At 34.8% G+C, this 24870-nt stretch overlaps 1 protein-coding gene across 2 annotated transcripts in view; it reads right to left on the reverse strand.

Annotated features, from left to right (window-relative positions):
* Positions 1-24870, reverse strand: part of BZRAP1 (RIMS binding protein) — a 130404-nt gene that overhangs the window by 99332 nt on the left and 6202 nt on the right. For both annotated transcript variants that reach the window (XM_051212828.1, XM_051212827.1), the window contains exon 2: positions 1255-1368. In XM_051212828.1, coding sequence (XP_051068746.1) covers positions 1255-1317 — 63 coding nt within the window. In that variant the 5' untranslated portion in view covers positions 1318-1368. The remainder of the gene's footprint in view (positions 1-1254; positions 1369-24870) is intronic.

Raw genomic sequence — 24870 nt, forward strand, 5'->3', positions numbered from 1 at the left:
ATACTCAATGTCTGTTGACCGGATATCATCAGCAACACTCTACTGTGAGAAAGAAAAAACCAGCTTCAAACTGAAGAGGAAATTAGGAAAAGACGTTGAAGGTGGATAGGAAATACATTACTGAAACCCTACAATTGCATCATGAGGAAAGTGCTAACTTAGAATCCTGAAGGGAAACGGAAAAGAGGAAGACCAAACAACACACTGTATCGGGGATTGGAAGAAGACATCAAATGAATGAATAATAACTGGAAAGAATTGCTCAGGACAGAGTTGGATGAAGAATACTGGTGGGCGGCCTATGCTCCTGAATGAGGGGTAATAGGCGTAAGTAAGTAAGTAATTTTTTCTAATGATTATCATTTCCACATTTTTCAATGTGTTTTTCTCTCATATCATCTAAGTAGACAGTTATCTCTCATACTTCTGATACATAAATTATTTTCACTCCACTATTCTACTCTAATTGTGGTGTGTGCTACTAATGCCAACAGATATATGTAGTATGTAACATCAGTCGACATTGAAATTCCTGGTGGTAGAATGTTAAGAGGATCAAAGAAAAGAAAATGATAACAGTGAATGATTGCTGTAGAAATAAAAGAACAATGAAGTCTGAGATAATTGATTGACATTTTACAAACGAAGTATTTACTGTATGGTTCTCAAATTTTACTAAGATGTTCTGTAATTCTGTATTCAAAAACATTTTGGTTGTTCCCACTTGTCTGTTTTCGTTCAATACAATACTAATATTTTCAGAAGGGGTTTGTGGAGATTTTAGAAATTTCACAGATTGAAATCATGAGTTAATTGAAGTTAGACCGCCATGGAAAACCTAGAAGCACTGGACGGCCGTTTCGTCCTAGTATGGGAGAGAGATCAGCTCACTGAAGACAATGGTATACGGTGGCGCAACTTCGTGGATTGGTTTAAATTAGACATTAACACCATTGGATGCCGGCTCAGTGGTCTAGTGCTTAAGAGTTCGCGCACGAGACTGGTCGGTCCTGGGTTCGAATCTCGCGGGGTGCGGGATCGTGGATGTGCACTGCTGAGGAGTCGCATACTAGGCCGAAACGGTCTTCCAGTGCTTCCAGGTTTTTCATGGTGGTCTAGCTTCAATCGACTCATGATTTCAATCTGTGAAATACTAATATTTCTTAGTTATTGTACAAATTATTCCATTAATAATATTTAAAATCACCAAAAAATGAAGTTAAAACATTACGCAATCATATGAGATAAAATTACTTGTAGAGTTTTTTCCATTTGACATTCATAGGATATATTTTCAGGATTCCTCTGATCGACCATATTTGATAGGTTGCTCAAAGAACGTTCAATTTTCAATGGATTAGCATATTTCTAAAGTAAAGTATATGTTGGATAAAATAAATATTTATGATATGTAATAAGTTTTTATTTTTGGATAGAAGATTAAAATGGATAGGAGAACATTATGAAAACTTCTACAACACTATGGTGTACATCATAAGGAAATCAAACGATGGACTACAATGCAAAACCGTGTATAAAGGACAGCCAACAGACCCATTCTAATTAAGAACTGGAGTCGGACAAGACTGCCTACTCTCCCACTTACTCTTTATTCTTGTGGTTGGCGGGATTATGTAGACCTCCGTGCCTCAGCAGGAGCACGGAGTACAATGGATAGCATGGATACCACTAAACGAGTTGGACTTTGCAGATGAACTAGCTCTTCTATCCTATACACATCAACAAATGATGGTCAAGACAATTAGTGTAGCAACAACCTCTTCATCAGTAGGCCTCAACATACACAAGGGAAAAAGCAAGACCCTCAAATACAACACGGAAAACACCGATCTAATCACACTTGATGGAGAAACTCTCGAAGAGGTGGGATCTTTCAAGTACCTGGTCAGCATTATCAATGAACAAGGAGGATCTGATGCAGATGTGAAGGAGAGGATTGGCAAAGTAATGGCAGCATTTGTACAGTTGAAAAACATATGGAACTCAAAACAACTGTCAACCAATATCATAGTCACAATCTTCAGTGTGAATGTCAAGACAGTTCCACTGTACGGAGCCGAAACTCCGACAACTATCACAACCATCATCAAAAAACAACAAGTATTTGTAAACAATCGTCTACGCAAAATGCTCAATGCACGTTGACTGGATACCATCAGTAACAACAGCCTACAGTGGGAGAGAACAAACAAGATTCCAACTGAAGAACAGAATATGGAAAAATGCTGCAGGTGGATAGGATGTACATTTCTGAAATAATCAAACTGCATCACGAGACAAGCACTCACTTTGAACTCTGAAGGGAAAAGGAAGTGAGGTAGACGAAGGGACACATTGGATTAGGAATTGGAAGCAGATATCAAAGGAATGAATAGCAACTGAAAACAAGTGGAATGGATTGTTTAAGACGGAGTTGATTAGAGAGTGCTAGTGAATAGCCTATGCTCCTTCATGAGGGGTAACAGGTGTACGTAAGGTCATAATATTATTGACTTTAAAAGATAGCCTAACTTTCGGTCAAGTTAATAATCAAAAATCAGATAAGATTATTAAAATTATCTTTAAATATTGCTTAAAGAACTGGAGAATTACGTTTAAGGTATCTATCTGTCAACAAACTAATTGTACCATTTGACATTCTTGTTTTAAATCAACTATAAATGACTACTTAAGAATGTTATATCATTGTCTTTAAGAAAAGACTTACTATTCAATGAGTTATAAACTAATAGAAAACTCAAACTAATACATTAGAGTTCTTTATACATTTACTGAAATCGACATGGAACCACTCTGAGACAAATATATCTCTATAGAATCATCATTCAAAACCCAAATCGCTATTAGCTAAAAGCGGAAGCATTCGAAACTTCAATCTTGTAGGAAATCAGTTTTGAAATTCATTTGTAATTTAATCAGTATCAACCATTGCAAATATGTTAAAAAACTTCGTTAATACGAGAAACTTGTAAGAAAAATTCATTCGCGAATCTTCAAAGACATGAATGTATTTAACAACAAGAAAAATAGATAGATAGATAGATAGATAGATAGATAGATAGATAGATAGATAGATAGATAGATAGATAGATAGATAGATAGATAGATAGATAGATAGATAGATAGATAGATAGATAGATAGATAGATAGATAGATAGATAGATAGATAGATAGATAGATAGATAGATAGATAGATAGATAGATAGATAGATAGATAGATAGATAGATAGATAGATAGATAGATAGATAGATAGATAGATAGATAGATAGATAGATAGATAGATAGATAGATAGATAGATAGATAGATAGATAGATAGATAGATAGATAGATAGATAGATAGATAGATAGATAGATAGATAGATAGATAGATAGATAGATAGATAGATAGATAGATAGATAGATAGATAGATAGATAGATAGATAGATAGATAGATAGATAGATAGATAGATAGATAGATAGATAGATAGATAGATAGATAGATAGATAGATAGATAGATAGATAGATAGATAGATAGATAGATAGATAGATAGATAGATAGATAGATAGATAGATAGATAGATAGATAGATAGATAGATAGATAGATAGATAGATAGATAGATAGATAGATAGATAGATAGATAGATAGATAGATAGATAGATAGATAGATAGATAGATAGATAGATAGATAGATAGATAGATAGATAGATAGATAGATAGATAGATAGATAGATAGATAGATAGATAGATAGATAGATAGATAGATAGATAGATAGATAGATAGATAGATAGATAGATAGATAGATAGATAGATAGATAGATAGATAGATAGATAGATAGATAGATAGATAGATAGACAGGAAGACATAACAATGTGAAATGCCTCAAAAATTAATATATATATTTTTTCCATGTTTTACAACAATACAAACAGGAGAATCAACATAGTAATAGGACATAGGATAGGCAATATGGCTGATAAGAATAATCAATAAAAGGCAATACATCTATTCTCATTTCAATAATACAATAATGTAATATCATTGGTTTTCTCATATATCTTATTGTCTTATAATGAATAGGTATAATATTTCACTACATTCATTTTAATACATCATTCTTTATGTCCATTGAATCATGTTAATCAATATGAAACAGTAAACTATTGAGTATTCTGTTTCCCCAAATATGTATCTGATTGAGATTTCATATAGTCAATAATAATAACAGACATTACTCCAATAAATATATATTTAAAACCAGCTTACAGATGAGTTCGAATCCCGTGCCTTATGAGTGTTAAACAATTCATTTATAATTTTATAACATAATAATTGGTATTATCATTACGACTGAATTACATCTATTAGATTTATTTACAATAGAGATAGTGATAAATATGAAGAGCCTTACAATGGGACGAAACAGCCTTAAAACGATACTTCCAGGTTTTCCATGATGGTTTATCTTCAATGGACTCATAATCTCAACTATTGAAGTTACTACAATATCCACAAAAAACCCCTTCTAATATAAATATGAGTCTCTACATGAAGGTTAAAGAAATATTCTCAAGATAGAAAGTGTGACACGTTTTGCCATTGTATTTTAATCGAGAAAAAGAAATATTAAAATGTAACACATCACTGACATGATTATCAGAACGAATGTAAGTCACATGAATACAACAAAAGTTTGGCATTGATAAAGTTCATGTATCTCACAGACTGAAATCATGAGTCAGTTGAAGCTAGATTACCATGGAAAACCTGGAAGCACTGGATGGCCATTTCGTCCTAGTATTGGACTCCTCAGCAGTGCGCATCCATTGTGGTCGAGCTCCAACTGAATCATGATTTCAACTATTGATATTTCTAAAATCTCCACAAAACCCCTTCTGATAAAGTTCAGGTACATAAAATAGAACATTGTTGAACTTGTGATCTTTTTACTACTGATATCAACAGATATAAGTAGTATATATCATCAGTGGAAAGTGAAATGTCTGGTAGCAGAAGGTTAAGAAAATTGAAAAAAAAAGAGAACGAGAACAATGAATGATTGATGTGGAAACAAGGGAACAATAAAGTCTGAGACAATTGATTGACATTTTGCAACTTACTTTATGTTTCTTGGAATTTAGTAAGAAATTATGTAATTTCATGTTCAGTTACGTTTGGTTGTCTTCGCTTGTGTTCTTGTTCACTACAATCTCTGTTAGTTTGAATATTTAATTTATTGATTTTGTAAAGTCACATAACTATTGATTACTTAATATTGGTATCAGAAGGGGTTTTGTGGAGATTGTAGTAATTTCAATAGTTGACATCATGAGTCGCTTGAAGCTAGACCACAATAGATAACCTGGAAGCACTGTACGGCTGTTTCGTCCTATTTTGGGACTCCTTAGCAGTACGCATCCAAGACCCCGCCTCAACTATTGAAATTACTTAATATTGACTTTTTCCGACTCAATATATTTACCTGTCGAATGGATACTTTATTTTATCGGTATAGATTTGTGGAGATTGTTGAGTTTAAATTGACATCATGAATGAAAGCCATAGCTAGTGAAGTTCATTCGTGTCTGTCGTAAAGCACTTACTCACTGAAGACAATGGTGGAAGGTCGCTAAATATTGTGGATTGGTTGGAGGTATACATTAACACCATTGGATGCCACCTAAATGGCCTAGAGGTTAAGCGCTCGCTCTCGATATCGAAGGTTCTCGGTCCAAGTACGTTTGGTGCGGGATCGTGTATGTGCATTACTGAGGAGTCCCATACTAGGATGAAATAGTCTTAAAACAGTGCTTACAGGTTTTTAATGATAATCTAACATTGATCCATTCATGATATTGATTTCAATGAATATTTATCATGATATGTTTTATTGTTACTTTTAATGTTAGTTTATTCAGTGTTTGTTGGGTAGACAAGTTTTGATATTATGAAATACCTTAGAATTTCGATAGTGTAATAAAGAAACGAAGATTATCAGAACTATGTGATGGTATATTAGTGCAATACATATCGATCAATCGGATCACGCATAGTATACTTGTTAAGAACATTTATATATAAAAAAACAAGAGGTCAACTAGACTAGAAATGTAGGGTAAGAGGGAAACAAGGATAATAAAGAAATAATTTGAAAACAATTTGAAATCTCGTCACTTTGGATAATAAGCTAATATTACCAGGGTAAGTTTAAGGTGAGAACAAACTGTTTTTGAATACACAGAGGTGGTTTGAATTTTCGTATGGCCAAAGCTTCAATAAACTTTAGTACACGCCCTTTTGTACTTTTGTACTACACCACAAAAGCCGAGTTAAGATCAATCTTATAATCTGTTTCGATTATGGATGTTTATCTTCTACTCTTATTGGGTCATTTGATTCTATTTGTTTCTGCAGCCATGTAGGTACATCCACTTGGTATTGTTTGGCTTGTATCTTCACATTGAGGTTTAAGACTGCAATTGATCAGTCTGTTACTGGCATATGTGCATACTGTGCGTATGCCTCGATATTGCCTTATTTCACCCATATTTAAGCAATGATGGATAGTGGCTAGCAGTGGAATTCAGGACGCGCATTTCGTCCTATTTGGGACTCGTCAGCTGGATGTACCTCCATCTCGGAGTTTATGTTCACTCTGGCACTCGAACTCAGTACCATTCGCTTCAAACGTATTTGGAACGAAACGCGCGTCCTGGATTCCACCGCTAGCCACTATCTATCATCGCTTAAATATGGGTACATGTTCACACACCCTAATTTTGAGATCACGATTACTCCTCCCTATGTATGAGTGACCACACACATATTTAAATTGGTAAACACAGTGGGATGTGACGCAATCGTCTCCTTGTTTTTTTATTTTCGATGAAGCATGAACCTTGTTGTTTCCTTGATAATGACCTTCGTTGCACAATATATCCTGTTAATGACTGATTTATGCCTTTGTTTCAATAAAAAACTATTCGAATCACCTATAAATGGTAAGGTGATGTAGACAGGCTTTTTCTCTGCCAAAGCTATAGTAGGTCTTATTGTACCATGAACGTTTCATCTATTTATGAACTTCAGAGGATAGCCATTTTCCATTAATGTTTTGTTTAGCAGCCTAATATCATTATCAGTGGCGCGTCATTTGTACAAATATGATTAAGTCAGTTAAATTAGAATTACTAAATGGTTATGGTTGGATGCGCACTGCTGAGGAGTCCCACACTAAGACGAAACGGCCGTTCATTGCTTCCACGTTTTCCATAGTGGTCTACCTTGAATTGGCTCATGATTTCAATCCGTGAAATTTCTAAAATCTCCACAAACCCCTTCTGATATTTTCTTGTGGTTTGGAATTTTTCATGATTGCATCATAGATTTTAACTATCTTTCTATGGAATGTAATGAATTATGATATCATAAATTTGCAAATTATTGGAGTCTTCACTAGTCGGTGAAAAGGTAAAAAAAATATCAGAAGGGGTTTTTGTGGATATTATAATAATTTTAATAGTTGAGATCATAAGTCACCATAAAGAACCTGAAAGCACTTGACAACCGCATCGTCCTATTGTGGGACCACTCGGCAGTGCGGAGACACGATCTTACCTCACGAGATACGAACCCGAGATCTATCGCTTTCGCTCACGAAAGCTCAATCTCTAGATCATTGAGCCCGTCGACATCCAGTGGTATTAACATCTAACTTCAATCAATACACAAAATTAAGCGACACATTCACCATTGTCTTCAGTGAGTTAATAACTCATAACAGACACGGTTGAACTCCACTTGTCACTGCTTCTCACTAGAACTCCAGGAAATACCTCATGAAGCCAGTCACTAGTGAACATATGTTGATTAATATCAGAGGGAGTTTTTGTGGATATTATATTAATTTTAATAGTCGAGATCATGAGTAAATTGAAGCTAGATCATTATGAAAAACCTGTAAGCAATGGTTGGCCGTTTAGTCCTAGTATGAGACTTCTCAGCGATGCTCATCCATGATTTCAACCCACGATTTATCGGTCTCGCACACGAATGCTTAACTTCTAGACCATTTTTAGATCTACAACATACCCCTTCTGATAAATAAATGATGTTTTTTTTTTAATTTTTCGATACATTTTATATTTAATCCCCCATATGGTTGATCGATTGTTTTTTAAAATTGATTAAATGAGGAAATAGTATGAGTTAGACCTTCATAATCATAATCAATATGGACTTTTTTTTCGTCTTCTTTATATCAAATCGGTTAACTAGTTTCTATAGTAAGGTCATATTCAGATCAAACATAATTATTCTATACAGATTTATTTAGCATAATAATATTGTTTTCGGGGGGGAGGGAGGAGGCTGGGAACAAAATAGAGACGAAAGTTAGAAGGTTTTCAAAGTAGTAACAAGATGTGAAATAAAAAAAATAAAAAAAAATAATCAATATCACTGAAAAGAAGGAACATAAGATGGTTTAGATTAAAAAAAATAGTTTGAGTTTTTTTTTTCTTTTGTCATGGCGATGAAAGTACAGTCTTCATTTCTATTTCTTATAAAAGTTGATTGTTTCCAAGTTATATAATAATAATACAGAACCATTTCTACAATGAAAACGTCTTGACCACCCACTTACTGTATTAAAAACTGAAAATCATTTTGCTTCTTAATATCAACACGATTATTGATTTATTGGATAGGATTGAACTCTGAAATTGTCTACTGAAGAAAGATATGTATAAGAATTTTAAAGACATCATGAGGATAATTTTTATGATGTATTCATAATTGATTGATCACTGGGTGGTGATCAATGTCATATGTGTCAGGTCGTTCTTGGTGCAGATCGAATGTTATCGACCAAGTTGTAATGTGGACACTAGTTTAAGTGACTCAACATTGCGTGCACTATGTTTAGATGAATTGGTGGCTGGAAGTAGTCGACAGGAACGTGGTTATGTCTCTGACTATGAAGCAGGGTGACACGGGATAGGATACGTCAGGGAGCACTGGTTCCCTAAAGATTACAAATACACCTTGCTGACAAGCGCCAAATAGCATGAAACACAGGTCCAGAGGTTCTTGTTGACTACCTTCAACCACCATCTTACCCATTTTATGAATAATTTAGGGAATGAAGGGCATACAAACACCGTCTATTACTTCATTCCAGTAGCAGAATTAAGCAAAGTCTAATGTCACAACTCTTTGACTTTACTGTCAATGATAGTCTAAAAATAGCTCTGGTAGGAGTACGTGGTAGTATGGATCTGTTAACGGAGTAATGAATTTTCGATGTTGAATATCATGATGTTGCATGATGATAGACTAACTACAGAAATCCTTGTCCGTAAGTATGGTCTGGACTTTCATAATATACAGTACTCCTGTAAACTACCAAGAGCCTGTACCTTCACGGATTGTTTGTGGCAAATAATTTTACGTAGTCAAAATGATTGTATCTGAGTATTTTTTTTGAGTAGTGATAGTGAAAGAAAAAACCGATCTCTGTATAAGGAGTGTCGAAGAGTTTTCTGATACTCTAGGTTATGTTTATCATCAATGTTATGTTAGTATAGCTGTAAAAGATCAAGTTCATAATGCGTTAATGAAAGCAGTCCTAATTTATTCATGTAGACTCAAGACCGTCCAAGTAATGGTAATTTATGCGTTCAATAATCGTTATTTTCAAAAGATTTTTCATATCTGCACCACGTTATTCATGCTGAGGTCCAGCGATCCACGTTCAAGCACAGTGATAGTAAATCAATTGATGTTGCCTTATTGAAAAAATAGTCCTGGTGGCTAGCTATATTTAAGGAATTTCGTGGCAACAATTTTCAGTATAATGCTCTAGTTGACAACTGTATAAAATTGTGACTTCCTAATATACCATTAATCCTCGATTGACTTTCTTGAGATCATCCAGCTTAGTGACCTGAGATGTCTCAGAATAAAAACTACTAGGGCTACTGCTGCAGTTTACATTTACATTTTTCGTACAATTATGCGAAATTCTTTTAAGTGGAAGAGGTATTTTTTGGATGGCTTTTTAACTGAAGTATTTCATATTGCTCACCATTGTTGTCCACTAATTTATTTGTTTGTTTTTTTCATTATACTCCTATTGCCAAACCCCAATTATTTACCGTGTTATTCCTCTATTTGTATAAATATTCCTGATTTGGATTTCATACTGTATTAAGATTTATGTAAGTGAAATATACGGAAACACTTAAGGATGGTTTGTTAATACGTTTGAACTTCTAGAAAAACAATTTCATTATTACAATAATTGAAATCATGAGTCGATTGAAGCTAAACCAGCATAGAAAACCTGGGAGAACTGGACGGCCGTTTCGTCCCAGTATGGGACTCTTTAGCAGTGCGCATCCACGATCTCACCTCACGAGATTTAAACTCAGGACCTATCGGTGTAATCCACGAACGCTTAACCTCTTGACCACTGAGCCAGTATCCAGCGGTGCTAATGTCTAACTTCAACCAATCCATGAAATTGAGCGACATATTCATCATTGTCTTCAGTGAGTTACTATCTCACAATAGACCCGGTTGAACTCCACTCGTCATTGCTTCTCACTAGAACTTCAAGAAATGCCTCTTGATTTCAGTCACTAGTGAACATATGTTGATTAATATCAGAAGGGGTTTTGTGGAGATTTTAGAAATATCAATAGTTGAAATCATGAGTCAATTGAAGCTAGACCACAATGGATGCGCACTGCTGAGGAGTCCCATACTAGGACGAAATGGCCATCCAGTGCTTCCAGGTTTTCCATGGTGATATAGCTTCAATTGACTAATGATTTCAACTATTGAAATTTCATTATTGTCATATTACTACCATGAACGTAAGATGACATATAATTTACAACGTTACACACAGTTTACACATCTTACTTTATCAGAGGTCTATTGGTACCATTCGGATACCTTAAATGAGATATTTGAAGCAAAGCTTAGGCCTACAACGTATTAATTGGAAAGCGAGTTATAATTCCAGATAAATCACTATTCATAAAGTCTCTCCCTAAAGAGCTTAAACCAGTGTCCTGTTGAAGAATTTTACCATTGACCCCCACAGACTGTCATCACACAAAGATAATATCAGCGAGAAATCGTCAATATTATTCTCAACATACAGACTATAAAAATCTTATTTATTACCTTTCTATGGTGAACATCACCGACTTTAGAATCTGGAATACGGTGATGAAGTAGAGAAGCACTTAAAATTCGTGGTCAGTAATTTGTTATGCAGAGTAATGATTAGATGAATAGTTATCACAGATTCCTTTTAAATGTCATAAAATGAAGTAAGTTTATGAATCATAACTTTCTTTCTGCTTGATTTCAAATTAATCAACAGTGTTCATCCAAAATCATACACGAGATCGAATCAAGAAATCATCATGACTTCAGGTTAGAAAGATGTTTTTAAACTGCCGAATCAGTGGGCTTTTACAAGTGCTTATCTTGCTTTCTTTTTACGATGTTTTATTTAAAATTACTGTCCCTCTCTTGATTTTATATTTTAATTTAGTAAGATGAATGAGGGGACCATTGATGTTTTGCAATATTTTATCTAATTGATTAGCCTGACACTATATTGTTTTTGAGTGAGAGCATGAACCGATTGATGTTAGACCACCATTAAAAGCTTGGAATCACTGGACAGCCGTTTCGTCCTAGTATTGGACTCCACAGTAGTACATATGCACGATCCCGCTCGCAGGGTTCCAACCCAGAGCCTTTGGTCTTGGGTGCAAACCCTTAACTTATAGACCACTAAGCCATCATCCAACGGTGTTAATGTCTAACCTCAACCAATCCACGAAATTGAGAGACCATCTTTCATTGTACTGAGGTAGATACCTGTCTCTACCCGACACGGTTAGGCGTGTTCCATAATAATCAGATTTAGAATTACAGGATTGAATTTCGGTGCAAAATTCATTCATCCATTTGGCTAAATAGCACTTTAGCTGATGTCAATTCATGATGAAAACCCTAAATCTCATTTCTAACCCTAACCATCAACTGTAAATCATAATTTTAATACCTCACACTTGTTTATAACTCTTACTAGTACGTAGGTAGATATTTTCAAGGTCATTAAGGCATCATTCAAAGTTCATCTATAAAGTATAGTCTCACTAAATATTCTAGTAAAAGAGGTTACGTCTTTATTATGCAACTATGTAGATTATATAATGGTTACATAACGAAGTGGTATATTAATTACTAAGTGTTTTCCTTTCTTGTGAAATACTAACAAACCTTTTTAAGTTTTTATAGACTAATGACTATAATGATAATCATATTTTGATATTACCTTGATCCGTTTATCATATATTATTGAGTAGCTTAATTGCGATTAACCTACATCTATACGTTACAGATGATTTGGGTAGAAACTAGGACTGGAATTTGAAAAAAAGTGATTGAAAACGTTAATATCTAGATACAAAATGAATAAAGCCTACCATGACAACCAATTGTTAGCCACACCACCAAACTTTACTTACTGATGTCTACAATGATCATGTTGGCTACAATCTGAAATCGTACATCTACAGAAATATCACTGAGTTCATGAATCGAGGAAATATTTCAAACCGATCATTTTTAGCTTTCTATAGATTAACTTAATTCTAGACTGCACAACGTCACTATGTTAGAGACAAATGGATATATCAGAAAGGGTTTTGTGGAGATTTTAGTAATTTCAATAGTTGAACTCATGAGTTAACTCAAGCTAGACCATCATGGAAAACCTGGAAGCAGTGGACGGCCGTTTCGTCCTGGTATGAGACTCCTGGATTCAAATCTCGTGAAGGCGGGGTGGGATTGTGGATGTGCACTGCTAAGGAGTCCCACGATAAAACGAATTGGCTGTTCAGTGCTCCCAGGTTTTTCACGATGGTCTAGCTTCAACTGACTCATGAATTCAATTACTGAATAAATATTTCCTAGAATTTAAATTATTATTTATCAAGAGAAGATAAACTCATAGACTTAACGATATGATAACGTAATTACCATTAGAACTGGAAAGTTATGGCTTCTTTCTCCTAATAGAACAACACGTAAAATACAATAACTTTTCACAACGACTAGGATAATATATCGTGTACTTATCGTTCTTTTCTGAATTTGTCTAATACAAAATATCAGGTGGATTATGTAATAAAAGTGTTCATTTCACTTATGGCGTTAAATCTTTCCGATAAGTTGACAGTATTACTATGGAATGTATTTTAGGACATCAACTATTGAATTCAGGTATATTCAACTGATGAGTCTTAAATAGGATGAAACATCCCTTCTGGATTTCATTGCTAGACACTATCCATCTTTGATTAGAATGTATAATATTCATATTGAATTTTTATCTAACTTCTAAATATTTAGATTATTTGTAATGGCTAATAGTAAACGAAAATTGTTTCACTTAGTTGTTGAGTGGTGAAACTTTAATGTATGGACGACCTTTGAACGAATCTCAGGTGACCTTGAGAAAGATTAGCCAATCAGCAAACAGTCAGTATACTGTAAAAAGATGTTATACAAAACCAAAGAATTAAAGTGGATACACTTCTTATACGTGGTTCAAACACTTGTCAGGGTTAGAAAGAGGTTCAGAGGTTCTAATATAGTAATGGATGCAGTAGAGGAAATCATCCATACGGCTACAGAATGGTCGGCTTCTGGAGCCATGATATGGTCTCAAAAACTCTTTCAGTCTCGACCACATAGCTTCAATATTGTTTGTGTGCATTCCGGTTGTTGGGTTCGCAAAATGCCACTTGTGGATAACGACGCGATGCACATTACCAAGCCTATGTAGGAGTCTGTACGCTCTCCAAACATCCGTATATTTTGTAGTACCTGGCTGCAGCCAGTGTTACTGGTGCTTTTATTATCCAGTCCGCAATAATCGTCATAATTTGCATTAGTTAGGAATTATATATGGGGTTTTCATCACGAACTGACATCAGCTATAATGTCAGGAGTTTATTTAGCCGAATGGATGAGTGGCTTTCGCGTTAAAATCCGAGATCTAATATCTTATACCCGATTGATTCGTCCACAAATTGTAGTCTCGCAGTCTTATTTGTTATGGCGGCTCAATTATCACGTTTTGTACAAAATTCCCTGTGAACCAATCGTACGTTAGCCTTAAGCACTGAAGTTGGCGCAGTAACCTTGAAAACTCTAAAACCCCTCTGATTGGCTCGTCCACAAATTAGAGTCTCGCCAAAGTAATTTATTTGATTGAATGAGTATACTATAATAATACTATGTGAAGAAGATATATAGCTGAAGCATTTAGTTGTGGAGCTTTCATCATTATTCTGAATGATATCATCAGAACAAAGTTCTATCTGAAGTTTGATTATTTATTTATTCTCTGAAGAAGTGGCTTACATTGAGTGACGAAACGTCGGAAAATTTCGTTTTTCTATTCATTGAGATATCTAAAAATATATTAATTTATTTATAGCAATCTATTCAATGCTTAATTTATTTGAAATTATCAAGTCAGACCTTGATAATGATACCTAGTAAAAGGTTACACCCGGTACACAATTAAACAGAGTTTTAATTGTATATCTAAACACTATTATTTATGAATTATCTGTACATTCCCACAAATGGAATTGAATCTTACTTTTCTAGTGATCTATCTTGCATGATCTCCGCCTGGAGTCCCTCCGGGGGTTACTGCCGGTCCCAAGCCCGGATAAAGGAGGAGGGTTGGGCATGGGGTTAGCGACCCCATCCCGTAGAAAACTAACTCGCTAAAATAACGCTAACCACAAAAATGATCTAGTTCACTGTATTATTATTATTATTATTATATTAAGTCTGAGAGCTATAAGTGTTCTTTATTCCCCAAGAAAAGCTTAATCTTGGAGTGACCATCACTTTCAAATAGCTGCAAGTAAACATTGATAATAGTTGGGATTTGTTGTTCAAATGTATGATTTTAGTGAAGTTTCTTTTTCTAAACCAGATGGTTTAGTTGTAAAGCTTTCATTTTTACTTCCGAACAACATTGTCATCAGTACAAATTTTAGGTAGAAGTGTTAAGAACGTTGTTTAGGAGAACAATGAAAACTTCACAATTAAATTATCCAGCTCAGTGAACGAAATTGCCTTAAAACTTAGACAACGAAGGCTGACTTCTATGCAATCTTGGTTCATGATCATCTACTAGTTTTATCTAACTACCTGAGATCAAATAAAATTGTTATGTTTTATGTCCGGCTTTTTATCACATGATCTATACACCAATCAAAATACGACTTATATAATATTAGAACTGTGCCAAACTAATGACGTTCGACCGGTATGAGCAGCCTAGCGTCCTTATGGGTCCTATGTCCGCCTAGCACGTCCACTTGAGTTCAGAACACCGATACTAGCTCCCACTATGCGAATCGAATCGAATCATTTATTTCAGACATACTGGATTTATATATCCACCAAACAGACCGCAACGCACCATAAAATAGGAAATAATATTTGTACACAATAAAGCTAAAAAGTGACTGTGAACGTGGAAGGCAGTAGTCAATAAACTGAACATAGCTTAAGAACCGTAAATCATACAATAATAAATTATAAGTCAAAATAAAGCTTATAATAAGAGGAATATAAATATACATAATCTAATCATTGAATAGTTACACCATAAGAATATATAGGTAATATTAGTCAATTAATATGTCTCAGGAGTTACTCGTGATTTAATCTTCGCTCGGATATAACAGAAATTGTACCAGATATCTAGAAACTCAATGGAGTGATCATTTAACTGAGAGTAAATCGATATTTATAGTCAGATGAAAATAAATTAGAGACATGTGATAAATAGGATAAGAAATGCACACAACTTACGTTTGCATAAAAACAGTCAAAGTTGATAAGCGAATAAGGGATAAGGTCAAAATGTGACTCAAAAAGAATGAGTAGATTGATCTGTCCAGAGGCTAGAATAACCTATGTGGACTTGACATCGTATCAGGCCTACAGACTAATTGATTATTCTGATATCTTTACGGTCAATTAACTAGAAATAGGTGACATGGTTTGATATTCAAAGTATCTTAATTACATAAATTTTGATATAGGTGATATTTATTACTGATCTGTTTTTAATGGAGTTTTGTTCTCTAAGCTGTATGTTTTAGTTGTGGAGCTTTCATCGTTCTTCTGAACGACATCATCAGTACAAACTTCAGGTAGATCAGTCTCAGCTGAGGTACCTAGTAAAGCAGGAGGAAATGAACAGCTGTTTCATCTTTGTATGGGACAACTCAAAAGAGAACACCTACGATTTCACTAAGGATTAAAAAGTCAGGTCCTTCAGATCTTGATGAGAACATTTAACTTTTAAAATCGCTAGAATGGTGAAACAGCTGTCCTGTGATCCCTATTCGTCAATGGCATTCCAATTGAGAACAACCTGTGACGAATGTCATATAAAAACTAAAATTATCTCTACAAAACACCATTATCTAAAATTACAATTTTAATGAGATGGATGATGGCTAGCAGTAGAATCTAGAACGCTCGTTTTTCTTCCTATTTGTAACTTTTCACCTGGATGTACCTACATCCCTGAACATCGACTCTGGACTGCAAGTGCATCCAGCTGATGAGTCACAAATAGGATGAAACGCGGACCCAAGCTTCCATAGCTAGTAATCATTCATCTCTGCTTATTATACTTATGACTCAATGTCAATAATGAGGCAATCCACACATGATGCACATATATCAAAAGCAGACTATTCAATTACAGTTATTCAACATCATTAGTAAAACTTAAAGAACCAATACAAATACAATCTATTGCGTTGAAGGTACTCAATGAGTTCTTCAAGTATAACGTAAAGTTCACAGAACCGAAAACATCATAGGGATTAAAATGTTGGTGTTTTTATATTATGAATCGAAACAAAAAGAAATACTACTAGTTGAAATCAAGGTATTCTCATCGGTGATGTTAGGATGTGGGAAACATCCATGATATATCTAATGGGTTAAGATGAGTATGCTGAATAGAGTAAAAATAAGATCACACAAATATGACACTTCATTTACCTTAATTATAGTGTACATAGTTTGATATTCATGAAGCAGTCAACTGATGATCATATCATGTCCTGGTAAGCCTCCAAATTCCCTGGTACGGCCAAAAGTGGGGAGTGTCTGCTCTTTCTCTCGAAATTCCCTCAAATGGCCACGCGTATACAATCACTGATAGGGTAGTCCTAGTCACTGCATTCTAGCGGCGGTGGTGTTGTTTATGAAATTAAGAGGACGAAATGTGGAAGTCTGCCACTTTAACCAGGTTGGTGGATATGGAGGATCCATATAGGGGAGTTGGAATACCCTGATTCCAAACCAACGGTGTACATGGGCTTCAGGATCCTGATGAAACGAATGGCATATGAACCTATTGTTGACGACCGGCTACCATGGGACTTCATTTCTTGACGTTGCTCAACTGTCAGATCTTTAGGTCAATGGCTCGAAGAGTGTCCTTCTAAGAAAACCACCTGCTTTGGTTTGGGTAACTGGGTAGTATCCCAGCCCTCACGATTTATGTGAATCATATGTATTTAGTGCCTCCGTGTTCCAATGTTTATGTATTTAAATAACATCATGGTTACAAAACTCATTTCAATCATTAATCTATAGATATGGGATCTGTTTAATAACATTTATTTGTACACTATTGTTTGCTGACATAAGTAGTATTTTACACTAATCAGAAATGGAATGTCTAGCACCAGAAGGTTGAGATAATGAAAGATAATGATTTAATTATCATCTACTCCACATAATTATTACATAATGAATGCAATCAATATCCTTTTATCTTAGATATTCTGGTTGAGGAGACAATAATTTACTGATCAATCATGAAGACATATAATAATCTGAATGTCAAGACACTTCTCTTCACTATCATAATAAAAACATAAGTTTATTGATTAAAGCACTTGGAGATAATAATATCATTAGTAATAGTAAGTAAAAGAAATATGATTGAAAAATATGAAAATATCAGAAGGGGTGTCATGGATATTATAGTAATTTTAATAGTTGAAATCATGAGTCCGTTGAAGCTAGACTGATAAGTCCTGGGTTCGAATCTCGCGAGGTGGGATCGTGAATGTGCACTGTTGAGGAGTCCCAAAATAGGACGAAACGGCCATCCAGTACTTTTAGGTTTTCCATGGTTGTCTAACTTCAAATGACTCATAATTTCAACTATTAAAATATGAAAATAGTTTATGGATCTACGATCTATTTCGTAGTTATACCACTTGTATATATTTCAATCATAAGTTATAATCTAGCAAGACTATAATTTATGGATGAACCAATCAGATTTACGATAACAGGACTTAGATTTTGGCATGAGATTCATTCATTCATCCATTTGATTAAATAGCATGTTGACATTATAACCGATGTCAGTTCATGATGAAAACCTTAATCCTAATTCCTAAACCTTAACCATTAACTATAAAACATACGTTGAATTCCTCACACTGGTTTATAACCCTAATTTAGTTCTAGTTATTAGGTAGACATTTTCAAAGTCAATAAAGGCGTTACTCAAATGTCATTCACAAATTAAAGTCTCAACTTTATAAACAATTCTGTTACAATAATCAATATCATTATGAACGAATATTTAACATACTCTTAGTTGATGTTGTTTGATAAATGTCAGAAATATAACCAAAAACATAAAAATAATAGTAATATTAATAATAATTATTATTATGTCCACTTGGGTCGGGACTCAGTGGCTAAATGAGTAACGTGATGGAGTTTGAAGTGAACGGTATTGAGTTCGAGTTGTGGAGTGAACATCAACTCTGAGATGCAGATACATCCAGCTGACGAGTCACAAATAGGACGAAACGTTGCCCTATGTCTATGAAACTTGAATAAGACAAAAACTTCATTTCATACTGTTATAGCCCAAAGCCGCCAATCAGAAGCAGCGAATTATCGATCGGATCAAGGACGCGTAAAATACGTGCGAGCAGCCTAAAGTTCTGATCGGTCCTGCTTTCCGTCTAGCCCAGACAGTTAAGTCCAGAACACCAATCTCAGGCTCTGCGATATGAATCGTTATATTCCAAACATATTGAGTTTATAAACCAATCAAACAGATCACAACGTAGCATAAAATAGAAAATAACATTTGTACAAAATTTGGACAAATGTGGCTGTAAATCTGGGAGGCAGTGACTAATAGACAGGGCATAATCCAAGAATGCTAAATCGTATAATAATAGTTCATACGTCAAAAGAAAGCTTATAATAAGTGGGACACGGATATGAATCGTTTAGTTACATGACAATTATACGATAAAAATATACGTATAGTATTGGTCCATAAATGGATTATAACAGTTATCATTCGTTATTCTCATAGGGATATAACACATATGTTTGAAACTAAACAGAAATTTAAGTAAGTATCGAAGAGACTAAGTTTAAAATCTCTTAACACGAATTATCCTTTTTGTAAATGAATCATTTGTTGCTTTGCTATTATTTTACAGTAAGAACGTACTTTGAGATGATGGCGAAGATTTGTAGCTCAGCTGGATGATTTTGATGGGAAGATACAACCAAAACAAAGAAGTAAACAATGACAAATTTAAGGTCAGCAAGAACCAATCAACATCGACGTGTACAAGACAATCTGTGAACCTACATGTGAAGAGATTCGAACACTTCACTTCTACCTGAAGTTTGTGCTGATGACGTCATTCAGTGGAACGATGAATACTCCACGACCAAATCATTGAGCTCAGAGAACAAAACTTCATCAAAAACATACTTTTTACAGCTCATCATAATATAACACTAGTTTAATGGTCGTTGAGAAAATTGATAAGCCATATTTACATTCTTTGAGAAACTAGTGTACATACAATTCGGTGAGACTATAATTTATTGACGAACTTTGAACGACACCAGACTGACCCTGAGAACACTCACCTACATACTACGGCTTAATGAGGATTATAAATCAGTGTGAGGAATTAAGATTAATATTTACAGTTGATAGTGTTATGTCCCGATAAGCATAATGAATGGTAACTGTTACAATCCATTTATGGACCAATACTATACGCATATTTTTATCGTATAATTGTCATGTAACTAAACTATTCATATTCATGTCCTTCTTATTATAAGCTTTCTTTTGACCTATTAACCATTATTATACGATTTACCATTCTTGAATTATGCCCTGTCTATTAGTCACTACCTCCCTCATTCACAGCCACATTTGAGTAAATCTTGTAAAAATGTTGTTTCTTATTTTATAGTATGATGTGGTCTGTCTGATTGGTATATAAACCGAGTATGTTTGAAATACATGATCACAGAGCCTGAGATTGGTGTTCTGGACTTAACTGGCTGGGCTAGGCGGAAAGTAGGGCCAATAAAGACTGTAGACTGCTCATACTTGTTTTATGCGGCATTGATCCGGTTGATAATTCAGTGTTCTCTAATTGGCGGTATCATTACATTATACATTAACAGGGCACGCAGGTCACAAGTTATAACAGATAGAAATAGAAATTACATTTGGTGAGTTTTCATTACGAACTAAAATCAGTTATAATGCCAAAATTCTATTTAGCTAAATGAATGAATTAATTTCGCATCAAAATTCAAGATCTACTATCGTAAATCTGATAGGTTCTTCCATAAATTGTAAATAAATAACAATGAGCTAGATCATAGATGTATACTACTGAGAAGTCCCATATTAAGACGAAACAGTCGTCTAGTCCTTCCAAGTTTTCAATGACAATCTAACTTTAATTGACTGATGAATTTAACTATTGAATAACAATGAACTTTAACATAATTGGAAATTAGTGAGTAATATGTAAACTCGTAAAAAGAATTCTTTGTACTAATTCGTTTATAATAGATGTATCCATAGAATTCTATAATTCAGGCAGATTATCTATGGTATACCAATTATGATTGGTAGGATATCTCAAGACAATTGATTTGTATTGGAAGTAATTAAGTATTAAATGTAAATAATAAAGAAAAAACACTTGATTTCCGGCGACCACTAGTCTCCTTTAAGATTTCACGTAAACTGAATGGTACCAGATGAGATGAAACTCATTTCAAATACTTTAAAATATTTGAGTCTTATTGAGTAAAATCATAGTACTCAACTTTTCTATCTGATTGAGATCATGAACCGATTGATGTTAGACCACAGTTGGAAACCTGGAAGTACTGGATGTCCGTTTCGTACTATTGTGGGGCTCTTCAGCAGTGCGCACCCACGATCCCGCTCGCAGGATTCCAACCCAGGGCCTTCAGTTTCGCGCGCGAACGTTTAACCTACTGGACCACTGAGCCGTCGTCCAATGGCGTTAATGTCTAACATCAACCAATCCACGAAATTGCGCAGACCATCTTACATTGTACTGAGGTAGAAGATACATGTTTCTACCCGACACGGATTAGTTCCACTGGTCACGAATTTTCACTAGGACTCCGAGAATTCCCTCACCACGCTGGTCACTAGTGAGCACACATGTTAATTATCAGTATAGGGGTTGTAGACGTTAATCAATATCACTTACTGGAAGTGCAAATCAAAATTCCGATTATAATTCTTTTTTATCTCGTGTATAGTATTTCGTCTATAGTCTAAGGTTTTAGGTATTTAACCAATGGTACGTTTCAATTGACACGGTTAACATTGAGTTGAGGCTAACGTATGCCTCACTCCTTCTGATTCATGAAATCTCAGCCATGGATCTTAATGTAGGAGAGTAAAAGTAAAGTATTTGGATGTACTAGTTAGATATCTTTGTGAACTGGATCCCAGTGACAATCTTAGTTTACATGTAAACAATTTGTTATTCGTGTTATAGCTGTATATTAATCATAATTGCATTACCTTTATTTTGCCAAACATACCAAACTGTATCAGACTATAAAGTAGAAAGTCCTAGTTATGCATAAAGAGGCCTTGAGTGACAGGTAAACCTGACAAGCTGTAAATAATTGATCATCAAAACGTTACAGATAATAAGACGTATAATAATAATAATAATAATGATTGAGTCAAAATGAAGCTTATAATAAATGAAATGTATAGACATAATAGTTGAATGATTTAGTAATTATTCAGATAAAATATATGTTATATTAGTTCATAAAATAGCCCCAAGAGTTATGATTTATTCAATCTTCGTTCTGTTACATCATTACCTACAATGATATTAGTTTCGTCCTATCGTGGGACTCTTCAGCAGTGCGCTCCCAAGATCTCGCTAGCGGAATTCGAATTCGGTTTATGATCTCAATCAAAGCTTAATAATCTTTACAACCCTATACTTCGTGAGGGAGTTTTCGGAGTTCTAGTGAAAATCCGTGACTAATAGAGCTAATCCGTGTCAGGTAGAGACAGGTATCTACCTCACTACAGTGGAAGATGGTCCCGTGCATTTATTGATAATGTGGATGCTGATAAGGTACATGATTACTAATAATAATTTAATATTGAAAGGGGGGTATGGGTATTATAGTAATTTTAATAGTTGAGATCATGAGTCTAGTGCGAAGCAGTAACTAGTAGAGTTCAACTGAGTCTGTTGTGAGATAGTAACTTACTGAAGACAATGGTGGATGTGTCGCTCAATTTTGTGGATTGGTTGATGTTAGACATTAACACTATTGGTTACTGGCCGGCTCAGTGGTCTAGTGGTTAAGCGTTCAAGCGCGAGACTGAAGGCCCTGGTTTCGAGTTCTGCGAACATGATCGTGGAGAGGGAGTACCGAAATAGGACGAAACGGCCGTCCAGTGTTTTCAGGTTTTCAGTGGTGGCATAACATCAACCGGTTCATGATTTCAATCATAGTTTAATAATCTCCACAACCCTATACTGATATTGGTTTCATTTATCAGAAGAAAATCTACTGACCTATCACCGTTACAAAAGTCTCTATTAATTAACAACACCGCTAAGTTTCCAATCACTTATTATGTACTAACTTATATGGTTTTTATTCCCCCTAAGGTCGTTAACGTCATATAAGAGTATCTGGCTTTATAATAACTTCTTCCTACAGTCTTAGTTAAGGTTTTAAATTGGATTTGGTCACTTCATTCTATGCAAAGGGATAGTACTGTGTCTCATCTTTCACTGTATGTAATTGAACTGTTTAGCTGGGATTTTTGTCGTCCTATTATTACGAATAGGGAACATAATTGAGGAAATACCAAATGTTTTCAGATACATTCTTTACAGAACCTCTTAGTAAAACCTGAGAATTATATAGTAAATACTTCATTTTAAAGATATCCATCAATTGTCTCTGACTTTATTGTTCCTTCATTTCCATACCAGTCACTCTCTGTTTTCATTCTCTTCACGTTGATCTTCCGAATCTCCTGCAACCAGGTATTCCACTTTCGATTAGTAATACATACAACTCAAAACTGTCAACATTTGTAGTACACACCGCTGTTGTTTACATACACATACACATCGGTTGACGAGTCCCAACTAGGACGAGACACGCGTCCTGGATTCCACTGCTAGCCACTATCCATCTTTGCTTATGAAGTAAAGATCAATTTTTAAAAAAGCATATGCTTATTCAATTAGTAGTTACAAGACATGAATTTTAAACAATAAAACAGGCATATCGTGTCATTGAAGAAGAAATGCAAACAATGAAAAGAAGAGGAAAAAGAAATCATCGAAAAGGAGATATTGTTTGTTGACAACTTGATTTTGATTGATTCATAGGATATATATATATATATATATATACTGCGGTGTGTGCTACTAATATCGATAGATATAAGTAGTACGTATAATCAAAGTGAAAGTTAAAGTTAAAAAGATCGATGAGAAGAGAATGAAAGCAAAGAGGAAATCAGTCAAGTGTGAGACAATTGATTGACATTTTGTAAATAAAGAAGTTACGGTACGTTTCTCAGATTTTACTAAGAGATTCTGTAATTTGTGTACTCAAATGCATTTGGTTGTCCGCACTTCTATTCGCATTTACTACAATAAATCTCAATTGAGTATTGTTTTAAAATCATCGGATTTCATGCTTCTAAACAAAGTCATTATGTTCCAAAGGAACTTAAGACAACCGTCACTATCTGGTTAGTTAATAAAGTTTAAACGTTACTTAAAACTTTTATATACTGAATGGATCATACTGAAGAAATATCTTTGAAATATCAAAACAAATCCTTATCAAACTTCAAATTGGATCGTATAAATGTTATTAAAATACATATTTCATCAATCCTCATATATATAATTATCGAATTAGATCGTGTTAGTGAATAATGGAACTAAAATAAGTCAAATATGAGAATGGATATTTGAATACATATATTTTGTACCATTTTTGGTATGGCCGAGAGTGAGGTGAGCCCGCCCTCCTTCTCGAAATGCTCTTACACAGCTACGCGTATACAGCCTCTGCCACAAAAGTCCTACTCACTGCCTTCTCTCACCAAGGGTGTTGTTTACGAAAATGAGAGGACGAAAAGCGAATGTCTGGCGCTTTAACCGGATCTCAAACCGGTGGTACACATGGGCTCCAGTATCCTGCGGGAACAGATGGCATACAAACCAATCGTTAGTCACCGGCTGCCATGGGACTGAATCTCCTCACGATTCTCCACTGCCTTGTGGATCAGACCTTTAGGTCAAAGGCTCGGGCAGTGGCCCCCTAAGTAAACCATCTGCTTCGGTTTGGGCACTCAGGCAGT

The sequence above is a fragment of the Schistosoma haematobium genome, chromosome 3, assembly GCF_000699445.3.
Source record: "Schistosoma haematobium chromosome 3, whole genome shotgun sequence".
In the NCBI taxonomy this organism is placed as follows: domain Eukaryota; kingdom Metazoa; phylum Platyhelminthes; class Trematoda; order Strigeidida; family Schistosomatidae; genus Schistosoma; species Schistosoma haematobium.